The sequence below is a fragment of the Staurois parvus genome, unplaced genomic scaffold, assembly GCF_062004578.1.
Source record: "Staurois parvus isolate SC_StPar_1 unplaced genomic scaffold, SC_StPar_1.0 ptg001224l, whole genome shotgun sequence".
Taxonomy (NCBI): Eukaryota; Metazoa; Chordata; class Amphibia; order Anura; family Ranidae; genus Staurois; species Staurois parvus.
The window spans coordinates 113885-128312 of record NW_028319020.1 but is presented as its reverse complement, the minus strand read 5'-3'; the positions used below and the strand labels follow the sequence as shown (position 1 = coordinate 128312).

At 45.9% G+C, this 14428-nt stretch overlaps 1 protein-coding gene across 1 annotated transcript in view; it reads left to right on the top strand.

Moving 5' to 3' along the window:
- Positions 1 to 14428, top strand: part of LOC149438025 (NACHT, LRR and PYD domains-containing protein 3-like) — a 131036-nt gene that overhangs the window by 99368 nt on the left and 17240 nt on the right. The window contains exon 7 of the mRNA XM_089660318.1: positions 3661 to 3831. Within this exon, the coding sequence (XP_089516444.1) occupies positions 3661 to 3831 (171 nt within the window). The remainder of the gene's footprint in view (positions 1 to 3660; positions 3832 to 14428) is intronic.

Here is a 14428-nt window from a genome sequence, read left to right as displayed (position 1 = left end):
TTAGACCGCCTTTACGAACAGCGAAAGGCCATCACAGATTTCCTGATGTTAAAAGCGGATAAAGGTACTCCCTGTGTAACTTAGATGTCAGCCATTGGCAGCTCATGCGTGACACCTGCGCTTGCTCAGGCCCTTTGAGGAGGCCACGCTATTCGTGAGTCGGCAGGACTATGGGATGAACGAGGTCATTCCTCTGTTGCACGTCCTGGAACAAATGCTGTTAACAATGGCTGGTCAGAGTGCGGTAGACGTGGCGCACAGATCTCAACGCCACATGACCCCTGTGGGGGCAGGACAGGAAGAAGAGGAGGAGGTAGAGGAGGACATTGGTGCTCTGGAATTATTGAGTGAAATGGGTTGTTTTTCCACTCAGCGGACAGGAGTGGAGGAGCAGGAGCATCTGGTAGAGGAGGAGGAGGAGGAGACAGAGGACCCAGACGCACCGTGGCAGTATGCTGTGGAGATGGAGGCAGGGAGTCCCTCGCATTCCTTGGCACAAATGGCCCATAGCATGCTCGCTCGCTTGCTTGCGTAGCGACAGTCGAATAATAACCATCAGACAGAGGGATGACTTTTGGCTGTCCACCTTGTTGGACCCTCGCTACCGTTCTAAAATGGTGGCCTTTTTCACACCTTTTTTTTTACATTTTGTCATAGGTTGCTGGCAGATTAAAGGCCTCCCATAGGTGCCGCCAGGCCCCAAATCGGCCATGGGCCCCCGTACCGCCTGGTCACGCTGCTGCTGGGCCCACAGTGTGACCTGGGTCCCTGTACCGCCTCCCATTGCTCCCACTCTACCATGTGCCACTTTGAGGTCTCCTCACACTCCTGCGGTTTTCCTTTTTGTCATAGGTTGCTGGCAGATTAAAGGCCTCCCATAGGTGCCGCCAGGCCCCAAATCGGCCATGGGCCCCCGTACCGCCTGGTCACGCTGCTGCTGGGCCCACAGTGTGACCTGGGTCCCTGTACCGCCTCCCATTGCTCCCACTCTACCATGTGCCACTTTGAGGTCTCCTCACACTCCTGCGTTTTTCCATTTTGTCATAGGTTGCTGGCAGATTAAAGGCCTCCCATAGGTGCCGCCAGGCCCCAAATCGGCCATGGGCCCCCGTACCGCCTGGTCACGCTGCTGCTGGGCCCACAGTGTGACCTGGGTCCCTGTACCGCCTCCCATTGCTCCCACTCTGCCATGTGCCACTTTCAGGTCTCCTCACACTCCTGCGGTTTTCCATTTTGTCATAGGTTGCTGGCAGATTAAAGGCCTCCCATAGGTGCCGCCAGGCCCCAAATCGGCCATGGGCCCCCGTAACGCCTGGTCACGCTGCTGCTGGTCCCACAGTGTGACCTGGGTCCCTGTACCGCCTCCCATTGCTCCCACTCTGCCATGTGCCACTTTGAGGTCTCCTCACACTCCTGCGTTTTTCCATTTTGTCATAGGTTGCTGGCAGATTAAAGGCCTCCCATAGGTGCCGCCAGGCCCCAAATCGGCCATGGGCCCCCGTACCGCCTGGTCACGCTGCTGCTGAGCCCACAGTGTGACCTGGGTCCCTGTACCGCCTCCCATTGCTCCCACTCTACCATGTGCCACTTTGAGGTCTCCTCACACTCCTGCGGTTTTCCATTTTGTCATAGGTTGCTGGCAGATTAAAGGCCTACCATAGGTGCCGCCAGGCCTTAAATCGGCCATGGGCCCCCGTACCGCCTGGTCACGCTGCTGCTGGGCCCACAGTGTGACCTGGGTCCCTGTACCGCCTCCCATTGCTCCCACTCTACCATGTGCCACTTTGAGGTCTCCTCACACTCCTGCGGTTTTCCTTTTTGTCATAGGTTGCTGGCAGATTAAAGGCCTTCCATAGGTGCCGCCAGGCCCCAAATTGGCCATGGGCCCCCGTAACGCCTGGTCATGCTGCTGCTGGTCCCACAGTGTGACCTGGGTCCCTGTACCGCCTCCCATTGCTCCCACTCTACCATGTGCCACTTTGAGGTCTCCTCACACTCCTGCGGTTTTCCTTTTTGTCATAGGTTGCTGGCAGATTAAAGGCCTCCCATAGGTGCCGCCAGGCCCCAAATCGGCCATGGGCCCCGTACCGCCTGGTCACGCTGCTGCTGAGCCCACAGTGTGACCTGGGTCCCTGTACCGCCTCCCATTGCTCCCACTCTACCATGTGCCACTTTGAGGTCTCCTCACACTCCTGCGTTTTTCCATTTTGTCATAGGTTGCTGGCAGATTAAAGGCCTCCCATAGGTGCCGCCAGGCCCCAAATCGGCCATGGGCCCCCGTACCGCCTGGTCACGCTGCTGCTGAGCCCACAGTGTGACCTGGGTCCCTGTACCGCCTCCCATTGCTCCCACTCTGCCATGTGCCACTTTCAGGTCTCCTCACACTCCTGCTGGTTTCCATTTTGTCATAGGTTGCTGTATGGCCTCCCATTGCTGCTGGCTCCACCGCCACACTGTGGCTCCAAACACTGGTTTTGGCCCCGTGACTGGCCAAATGAGTGAAGTGTGCGGTGATTCTAAGATCGACGGCACTCATCTGCATGTCATACTGACTGACAGTATTATTTCTCTTCCCCAGCAGACTCCAAGGGCATTTAAATTAAAGGTACAGTGTTCTGCACTAATATTAAGTCTCTCTGAAGCCTAGAAACACCCTTTTTTAAGTTAAATTCACAGCGAATATATTCGACTCGAATCGAATATTTTCCACGAATTCGCCGAATCAGTCGAATCGAATTTTTGAATACTTCGCTCATCTCTAGTTGTAATGTTTGGATAATTATTTATTTAGTATAATGGTATTCTGAGATAGTGGAGGACTTTTCAGCCACTACTGCTACTGACAACATCCTTGGATGTCAAAACATGTTGGTCGGGGCCTCTGGCTACTGTGTAAATTCTGCTCACTGAAACACATGCTGATATCCGGAGAGAGCAGCAGATGGGACGACTTCCTCATTAATACATTGTGCATATACATTCCAGGTGGTGGAGTGCATACAGCCAAATGTGGGTGCAATATTTCATGGATTTGAAATAGTTTTAATAAATTATTTTACACCATCAGCTTCTTTCTGTTGGGGATTCAACTGAGATGGAGAGCAAGCACATACAGAACTGCTTATTACATTACAGAGTCTATGCATCTGGTTAGTGCACATTGGAGGTGATGGAGGAGGTGCTCTGTAGCACACGCGCATTTGGAGCGTGAATATTTTTCATTTGACTTTACGTGCACTGTGGACTGGCTGAGCACTAAAAATTTAACAGAACTATTCACTGAATGTTGGGGACTATTGGAAGTTTTTTTATGTTTGAGCACAGTTTGACAGATTGAGTGTGCACCATGGTTTTATTCCCATTAGTCACCACCATAGCAGTTTTTCTATTTTTTATGGAGTATTCTCTTAAACTTTCATTAGCATATTTATGTTAGATTCACACTGGAAAGTTTTATGCATCTGTGTTGTTTGATACTATTGGATGGTCATTAAATTATATTTTGAGGTTTAAGTCAGCACAGTTATTTCATTTAAAGACAATAGGTATAAAGCACTGCATTTGAATAGATGACACATTCACTAGGGGTTTCAGAAAATGATATTAACAGAGTTTTTATAATAATCTTAGTGCATTTCTCTGTCTGTTTGGTCTCTGCAGACTCAATGACTGTAATCTGACTTCCATGTGCTGTGATGATCTCTGCTCTGTTCTTATCACAAACCGATCTCTCATCAAACTGGATTTATCAAACAATCGTCTACAGGACTCTGGGGCAAAATGTCTGTGTAAGGCACTCATAAATCCATGTTGTACCCTGCAGGAGCTGAGGTAATATATCATGACATATCTTATCCTTCCTATATACAGTATGTTGAAACTTAAATTGACCAAAAAAAGAAACAGCAATGTGTACACTGCTTCCAGGTTTTAGATCATGCTGTGTTTCCAGCCAATGCCTCCACCCTCCAAACACCTTCCTGTCCTCCAACTCTCTTCTCTGTCACCCTTAAGCCCGGGTTCACACTGATGTGGTGTGGAATTTGCACCAGTTTCTGTGTGAATTCTGCACTGCATCATAATTGCACCCCGTTCATATGAACTACTGCAGGATGTATTTTAAGTTAATGACACCCTGAAATCAGTGTGCAAAACATGGTGCGATGTGCAGAATCAGATCACATAGCTGTGAACACCCATGCGACCCGATTCTGGTGGAAACAAAAAAAGGGTTCTGCACTTTTTTGGTGTAGATGCATTGCGATGTGAGCCATACAAAATGTATGGCTCAAATTGCACCACACAGAAATTGCATGTGATTTGCAGAGGAATGCGCTGCTGTTCCTATGCGAATCACATGCAATATGCCGCACCGCATCAGTATGAACTCGGGCTTACTGTCAATTCCTCTTTCTTGTGTAGCACCCTCCTAGGAAAGCTAGGAGGAACTGGTTAATTATTTTTCTAGTTAGAGGCTGAGTAGCAGCCTGGTGCAATAGTCAGAGGGTCAAATTTGGGTCAGGACTAATGCAGGCCATAGACGGGGAGAAAACCGGCTGTTTTTTTAACAAAAAAATGAAAAATTGTTTGTTCAATAGGCCGACATTACCACCAACAGTAAAAAAAAATTGGCCGATTTTTCTTCCCGTCTACGGCCGGCATATAATTACTTCTGTCCCTGCAGAGAGCCCCGCTATTATATTTGACATTAAAAAGTATTGTGGTTGCAACATTGTATCTATTTGTATCCATTCTGGATACAGATGAGTTTTTCCGGATACAAATAGATACATTGTTGCAACTGCAATACTTTTTAATGTCAAATATAATAGCGGACTGGAATAATAATTCTTCTTCTTCTTCCACGAAAATCTGCTGATCGGCAAAATCGGATGATTTTTTCCGAACTTTACCAATCAAAAAAATCTGACAAAATCCAGAAAAATGGCCGACCGATTGACCCATTAACGGTGCGAAAATCGGCCCATTTTTTTTTTCGGCCGAGAAATTGGACAATTTTCGACCCATCTATGGCCTGCATAAGACGCTGTGGATCAGCACTCTGAAACCTCCCCCTGATCCAGTGCTGTCTTAATAGCATCATTGGCCCCTGGGCAAAGTAATGCATTGGGGCCTCTACCAGCCTGCCTCAATTTACCAATTTATGTACCCAATCTTAAGAATTAAAGTATAAATAGTTAATAGAATTAAACATATTTATTAACACTTTCAATAAAAGTGATTTTAAACAATAGGAAAATGTGCCATAAAACAAGGACTAATTAACACAACAAGCACAGTATGGGGGGGAAGGGGGAGGTAGAAGGGCACAGTACAGGGGAGTCGGGAGGGCACAGTACAGGGGAGTTGGGAGGGCACAATACTAGGATCAGGAGGGTACAGTCTAGAAGGAATCGGGAGGGCACAGTCCAGGGGGAGTCGGGAGGGCACAGCCCAGAAGGAGTCGGAAGGGCACAGCACAGGGGGAGTCGGGAGGGCACAGTACAGGGGACTCAGGAGGGCACTATACTGGGATCAGGAGTGCACATTCCAGGTTCTGGGACACTGCCAGGGCCATCCCGGGATAGCTTAATATAAAGCATGACTGTTCCAGAAAATCCAGGACAGTTGACAAGTATAACGTAATGCAAGATTATCCTGGGGCCCCCATGCATCTGGGGCCCCTGGGCAGTGCTCATGCATTAAGACAGCCCTGCCCTGATCTAGAAACTTGGAGGAGTCTCTAGAACTCAATGGGCGGTGTCACGATCGCGGCGTCAGACCCCAGACCTTCTTACCAAACTCGTGACCGAGGACTGGCCGATCTAAAACCGCTATGTGACGTACGTAACAATGCCACACGCAGCTGCACCCTGCACAACGATTTTCCAGCTAATGGACAGCAATCTATGTACCGGCAGCCTGAATGTGCTTGTTACTGGGTCGGGTTAATTACACAACTAACCCTTTCACACTGCCACCACCTCCTTTTTTATCAGAGAAAGAGGAAACTCGCAATATCGCTATAACACTATAATAATTGAAATAATCATCCGCATAACCCGGTCATTGACACAGGCCAGTTATACAGAGAGTTAAACAAACAGTAGCATCTCTTCAAAGGCAGGGATTCGTAAATTGCAATTAAGAACTATTGGAACAGTTCAACACTTTCAGAAAGAGAGATTTTTTACTAAAAGGGTCAAACAGGTGCAATAAAATATTTACAGAGAAGATGTAACTAAGATATATATATATAAATATATAGAGAACCATAGCACAGTAAAGAGATATCAGAGAGAGGTGAAAGGGTTAGAATACTTGCCAAAGTCCTAGGTTTAGCAGATCCAAGTCAGAGCAGGAGGTTGCTTTGATCGCTCTATGTTACGATGGAAAAAATAGGAGATGTTTTCAATTCTACCTTCCTTAGGCTTGACAGCCTGTTTTAAAGTTTCCCAGCAGGCGGTAGTTCTGAAGTAACAAACCAATCCCTTGTGCAGGGAGGGGTCGGCAGGCGGGACCCTAAACTGGGGTCAACATCTTTCTTCATATTCTGTTCCATAACGTTCCAGATGCACAAGTAACAGTCTACCCGCGGGTATTTTATTATGCAGACAAGCCTGAGGATTATTTAGATATGAATTATGAAATTATATGTGGCACGGTTCGCGAGTTCTATGTTCCGGCTTCCCTGATGGCCCGAGGTAAATGAGTGACCCATCAAACTGTTCGTCTGCTCATTGGCCATCTGACGAGTGGGGTCCGGTTTTTATGTAGGTCTCTCATATTCCAAGTTATGGGACATAGGGGAAAAAGTGATTTGAGAAGTGTTCATCTAATTCTGTCACCAATGCTGCGCTAGGTTCATCATGTCAGCATTTCTTTCAACTTCTGGGAAGGCTCGTTATCTGTTCTGTGCCAGGTTCTCCAGGCAGTGCGGCACCACGTGGCTCCCTGCTGGGATCTGGCCTGTGACACTTTTAACATACACACATCTGTCACTGTGCCTCTCAGGAAGGGAGGGGGAAGGAGAAGGATGAGGGAGAAATGGATAGCAAGATTTGCGACTGGCGGGGGTGAAGAGTGGCTGATCTGTATGCTTAGAGGATCCTGACCAATCCTCAGGCAGGAGGCTTGGCAAGGGGTTGGGACAGTCTTTAGGCATAGCTGAGCCTGGTCAGCAGCAGTAAGATTTCGGGTGGAAGGTGTGAAAGCAGGAGCAGGAGTGAGGAGCCTGGGAGGAGGCCCAGGGAAGAGACTTGCTTCCAGAGAGGAACTTGACAGAAGGAAAGCTGGACCTTGCCAGCCCCCTGAGAGAGGACCATCTGTGGAGCTAAGGAAGGAGCCAGCCCAACAGAAGGCCTGAAAGCAGCCACCAACCTGCAGCTTACAGAAGAGGGACAGTGAGTACTTCTACACTCCCTGGACAGGAGTAGGGGAGAGGACATTTGGGTGGGATACCAGACTAGCCCCCAGCTAGACTGTGCTTTTAAATTGTGAGACTCTAGATCCCCTTGTCCAGGGATTCCTACACCAGGAGAGGCTGGATAGCTCTCCAAGAAGAGAGAACCCTTCTGAGCACTTGTACATAGTTCCAGGAAGTTGTCCTCAGTTAAACAGTTCCTTGGGTATCCCATATATCCCTCATCCCCATCCAAGTTTACATCCCCTAATAAAATAAAAAAAAAACAAGTTCAAGGACTGTTTATGGTTTCTGGAGTGTAAGGCTGGAAGCAAATGTGTGTTGCTTGGCATGACATTAGGGGGACCCAAATCTTCAGCAACTCCTAGGAGGGTAGTGCTACACTTGCATAATTACATATTCACTGAAGGTCTTGGGCTCACCTGCCTTTCAAAGTCACAGATTGATGATGGCAGTATTCCAGCCTCATCTTTTCAAGCCCATGTCATCTCCAGCTCCAGATTAATATAAACAATAGGCAGCATGGATCCCTGGCAGACCAAAGTTGCCAAAAAAATATATACTTTTAGAGAAAGTAAGAAAAAATTTAGACAAAGGAGTGGCTGTAGATAAAATAGAAAATTGACTGCTTACCTTTCTGTAAGTTGTCTTTCCTGGTGCTAATTCATGGTAGCATACACTTGGTTGGTCTGTCTTCCCACATCCATTCTACAGGAGCATTATTACTCTATAAAAGAAAGTGATATACCCCTGCACTCCATTTGTTTAATGAGTCAAGCAAAAACAAAGAATAAAAGAAGGGAGGGATGTATGCTGCTATGAATAAGTGCCAGGAAAGTTATGGAAAGGCAAATACTCAATTTTCCATTTTCCTGATGCCTACATGGCAGCATACACATGATAAAAAACCTGATACAAGGGAGGTAATGCTCAAGACAAATTTATTTGCATTCTAAGAACTGAAAGAGCCAGTTTGTTTTGCCAAAATGGTCCAGATCCGCAATGTAGTGCGACATGAATGTGGTGAATGATGAGCAACTCGCAGTTCAACAAATTGTTTCAGGTGACTCCTTTACCAGCGCTGCTCAAGAACACCATATTTCTCTAGCAGAATGGGCATTCACTGTCTCTGAACTCACTAGACTACTAGCTCGATACAGTAAGTTCTCTGTATTATTCACACAATTCAACCTGCTATGGTTCTCGCTGGGGCTACTCGTTCTTTTCTTGCTCCAGCAGGTACATGAAAAGTCATTTAGCCTCATGAAAAAAAATAGTAGCATTAAAAAAATATCTCAAGGCTCTAGCCACATCCAAACCATGAAACTTACTTGAATTATGTTTGTTAGGAAAGCTGGTAAGACTCATTCCTGATTAAAGTGAAAGAATGATTGGACTTTTGGTACAAACTGGGAAACCAATCTATCAGGGTAAAAAAAAATGCATGGCTCTGCAGACCCCAAAACGTGTAATTCTGACACACTCTGACCTTAAGTGATGGCCACAAAGAAGACAGCTCTTTGAGTTACTGTATGTCCTTCAATGCACAGTTTTCAGTAGGAGCAAATGAAGCTGCAGAGAGAACAGAAGTGATGCTAAATTCCATTTGGGGCAAAGGTTCTTCCTAGGTGGTCTCAGTCACAGCACTACCTTTCTATTAAAGGGTTAAGCCCCCATCTAGTATCTGTGAGGGCTGATGAGGCTGAAACCAGTACCTTCAAAGTATTTAAACCAAAGCCCAAATCTAGACCTGCTTGCAAAAACTGGAAGGCAGTCTGCACTTTAAGTGAAAGGGGATCAAACTTTTCACTGTCTGTGAATGCTGTAAATTTCTGACAAACTTTTTAATAGGTATGGTTTGTAAAGTTCTTCCTTCATTAGAGCAATGTTTCCATGAATTGACATTACAGAGTTCTGTGAATGAGTGCCTACAAGTCCCAGCCACCTTATTGGCTTTCAATGAACAACCACAGCGCTGTGGAGCACTGTGATAGTTCATTCAAGCTTTGTGTCAGAATATCTGCTTGGCCTTACATCCCATATGGCAAGCAGATATTCTGACAGGTCTGCAGGAGACCTGCATGGCACTAGGGCTCTACTGATCGCTGGTGCAATGTTTTCAGTTCGAGGATAAACATTCAAACCTACAGAATGTTTGACTGTGAACTTCGAACACAAACAATTTAGTGAGCAGTATCTTGGCGCATCTGAGTATGTGGTAAGATCCTGCTCAGTTACTAAAATCTGGCATGAGTTCTATGATGAAGTCACGTGGTATTTTAGTAGTGAACATGAATTCATGTTTCCGCTGTCAGTGGGGTTCCCGGCTGACAGCTGAATGGAAAAAGAATTGTCAGCATTGCCCAACAATGAAAACATTTAAAAAAACCAACATGGGGTCCCCCCTCCCAACCATACTAAGCCCTTCGGGTCTGGTACAGATTTTGAATGGAACAGCAACATTTTTAGAAAAATGGTGTGGGGGTCCCCTCAAAATCCATACGAGACTCTTATCTGAGCATGAAGCACAGCAGAACAGGAAAGGGGGGGTCGAGCGATTGTCCCCCCCCCTCCTGAACCATACCAGGCCACACGCTCTCAGCATGGGGTGGGGTGCTTTGGGGTGGGGGGGCTCCTACTGCAAAGCACCTTGTTTCCATGTTGAGGGGGCAAGGGCATCTTCACCCCAACCCTAGGCTCTGGTTGTGAGGGTCTGCAGGCGGGGGGCTTATTGGAATCTGAAAATGTCCCCTGAAGTAGATCCAACATCAATCATGATGTCCGCTACCGCCACTGCCCGAAAAGAAAAAAAAAACTCTGCTCGCGATGCTGGCTCCTGGCCACCTGACAGCTGCACCACTGATTACAGTTCTTAAATACTGTCATGATGTCACAAGGGGGTGGGGTTCCTGTGCTGTGATTGGCCAAAGCATTGCACCTGACTGGTGGTTCAGCAAACACACAAACGGCCCATGTTCAAGTCAAACTTAGGTTCAACTTGAACATGTAGCCCAACACTAATCATTAGTACCCGCTTGGTATAATTGATTATTCATACACCTGACTCTAATCACAAGATCTCTGACTTTGTGCAAGTGTAAGAAATGATGCTGGCTTGAAGTCATAAGGCAGTCACACCAAATATTGATTTGATTTAGATTCTTCTTCGGTTTGCTCACTTTGCTTTTTGTAAATTGACAGAAATAAACAATTAAAATATATAGTTGTGAAAGCATTCTTACTTTACAGCATTTCTTCACACCTGCCCTATATTTATATATATATATATATATATATATATATATATATATATATATAAAGCTGCCAGGGGAGCATTTCAGGAGGTTGGTCCTGAGACTTTGCCCTGAGGAGGAAAAACTTTTCCCCTGTGGGATTTTATTCTGGCAGTGGATTTCCTTGCCAGGTCTCTCTTTGCACCAATAGAAAGAAGTCTTCAGTAGGAAAGCACTTGAAGCATTGTCTCTCGACAACTTCATGGGGGAGGTTGCTCTCAGTCAGACTTTTATAGATATACACCGGTCCTATGGGTGGATGTAAGGGAGGAGATATATCACATGTTTGCTGCTATGGATTGGCGTCAGGAAAGGAAAATTATGGTAAGTATGATACAATTTTCCATTTTTTTCATTTTGGATAAAGTAATGGAGGGTGTTAACCCCTGTCAGAGTTTGTTTTTGTTTTTGCCATCTGTGTCCCATTGAGCAGATCTACCTTCACTTCCTGTCCTGTAGCCAAAACAGGAAGTGACAAGATATCCTTGCAAATTAAGGGAAGCCCTTGGGACCCCCCCAAGTCACCAGAACTAGAGTTACCATTAGAAGATATCTCTAATAAATAAAAACCTAAGGTGGGCGGAGCTAGTGGGCGGTACTGCTTGGCACAGGTGGGTGGAACTGGTGGGTGGCGCTGCTGGGCACCGATCATCAGGGCACTAATCATCAGTGCCCTGATAATCGGTGCCGATCCCTGATCTGACAACTGCCAGTTCTTGGCAGTACTATCCTTTGACAGTGTGAGGAAAGTGCAGCCGAGAACCAGCAATTGCATTTCCCGGTGATCAGCGTGTCATTGGACACGGCTGATCATGTGGTAAAAGGCCACTGTGATTGGCCTTTTACCACATCACGTGATCAGCTGTGTCTGTAGGACACAGCGATCACGGAGATCACGGAGATCCCTGGGGGCACGCAGGAGAGCGCGTTCTGGGAGGACGTCATATGACGCCCTCCCAGAACTAGCCGGCTGCAGTGTAGCCATCATTCGGCTATCTGCAGTTGGCAAGTAGTTAATAGTAACTCTGATCAATCTTAGCAATTGTGAACCAATATATATCAATATGCACAATAAACAACAGTGTTTAATGACAGGCCTGCTTTCAGAGATGACCCACTGCCTCCAGTCTGAGAAGTCTGATGGTTCCCCAGTGAGCAGGAACAGATCTCAAGCTGCAAGTAAGCTCACAAAGGGTCTTTGGAACTAGATGGCAAGGGTTATATGTGAAACAGAAAGCACTTCTATGCATAACTTGCAAAGTCCCCTTTAAGAGCTCTGTGTTCAGCATGCTTTTTGGGGTCCAATGGACATATAGATGTGTCTAGAGGTAGATATAGGTCCCTCAGGGTAATCACTCCCAGTGGATTGGCAGGCAAAAGAAAGATTTAACACTCCTCTCAATGATTGGTGTAGGATTCCCTTTAAAAGCTTCAATAGTAGAATGAGCTTGTAGCAGCAAACAACAACACAGTGGTATCAATGTACAGATTACAACTTCAAAAAACTCACCATGCCTCTTATGAAATACATTGGATTGTCTACTTTGCAAAAATGGGTCATTTGGGGGATATCTGTACTGTCCTGACATTTGGGGGATATCTGTCCTGTTCTGACATTTGGGGGATATCTGTACTGTCCTGACATTTGGGGGATATCTGTACTGTTCTGACATTTGGGGGATATCTGTACTGTTCTGACATTTGGAGGATATCTGTCCTGTCCTGACATGTGGGGGATATCTATACTGTTTAGGCATTTGGGGGATATCTGTACTGTCCTGACATTTGGGGGATATCTGTATGGTCCTGAAATTGGGGGATATCTGTCCTGTTCTGACATTTGGGGGATATCTGTACTGTCCTAACATTTGGGGCATATCTGTACTGTTCTGACATTTGGGGGATATCTGTCCTGTCCTGACATTTGGGGGATATCTGTACTGTGCTGACATTTGGGGGATATCTGTCCTGTTCTGACATTTGGGGATCTCTCCAATCCAATCTCTCCGAAGATATGAGCCCGTGCTTAAATACACTGAAGTCACTAATTAATTTTAAGATTTAATATCCTGAAAGTGGGCAGTACATAAAATATGTACAAAATATAAAAAGTTACAGAAAATACAAAAAAATACAAGAAGACACACAAATGACTATTCACTATAAAATAAAAAGGAATAAAACAGAATAAAACTTTTACCAAGATCTATCCTGCGACTGGAGCAAGTCAGAGCGTCAGCAATCCGTCAGTCAAATACAACCGGCTGCATACGAATTACCATGTCCCAATGCCCGGGTACTCAATTTATGGGGATATGGATGTAGGCGGGACATTAGTCCTCGGCCAATTGACCCTGGGGGGTGTTCCTGTACCTGCCCACAGGATGTTCTGGGTGCTGACCTGCCCCACTTCAATCGGACCAAGACTGGCTTAAAACACCAAGTCGGGGATTGGATTTCCGACACCAGCGCATCAGCCCGATTGCGACAGTACCAAACACTGTTCAACTGTCGCACTCCAGCGCCATCTGCATGCATTTCCTGCATTTTCCTGGCCTTCTACCTAACCCACAAATATGATTTTTATATGTTGGCGTGACCCATAGCGTGCCCTTTTAAAAGGAAGTATTTTCATCTCTCTGCAATCAATATTTTAGCTTTTATGAGAGATGAAACATACCCTTTTGATGTACGTATATTCTTTTAGCTCCCCAGACAGATCGGAGACCCCCTGCTGTTATGAAGCCAAAATGTCTGTGTTTCTCTTTTCAGCTTCAGGAAGGTGGCCAAGTCTGATTTAGGTATAGATGATAAAATTTTATTAGCACCCAGGCATCACTTCCAGCCTGAGGAAGCTGCTCTGTCTCTTTTCAGATGTTAATTGATGACCATCTGTGTCTGAGTACCTATGACTGAATACATCTTTAATGACAAGGACTGAAACTACATCTACGATTACATTGTCATAACTTATCTACTCAAATCTGTACATTCATGTCACATTTCTGTCACAGTACTGTTCTGACATATGGGGGATATCTGTAATGTGCTGACATTTGGGGGATATCTGTCCTGTCCTGACATTTGGGGGATATCTGTACCATTCTGACATTTGGGGATCTCTCCAATCCAATCTCTCCGAAGATATGAGCCCGTGCTTAAATACACTGAAGTCACTAATTAATTTTAAGATTTAATATCCCGAAAGTGGGCAGTGCATAAAATATGTACAAAATATAAAAAGTTACAGAAAATACAAAAAAATACAAGAAGACACACAAAAGACTATTCACTCTAAAATAAAAAGGAATAAAACAGAATAAAACTTTTACCAAGATCTATCCTGCGACTGGAGCAAGTCAGAGCGTCAGCAATCCGTCAGTCAAATACAACCGGCTGCATACGAATTACCATGTCCCAATGCCCGAGTACTCAATTTATGGGGAAATGGATGTAGGCGGGACATTAATCGTTGGCCAATTGACCCTGGGGGGTGTTCCTGTACCTGCCCACAGGATGTTCTGGGTGCTGACCTGCCCCACTTCAATCGGACCAAGACCGGCTTAAAACACCAAGTCGGGGGATTGGATTTCCAACACCAGCGCATCAGCCCGATCGCGACAGTACCAAACACTGTTCAACTGTCGCACTTCAGCGCCATCTGCATGCATTTCCTGGATTTTCCTGGCCTTCTACCTAAGCCAAAAATATG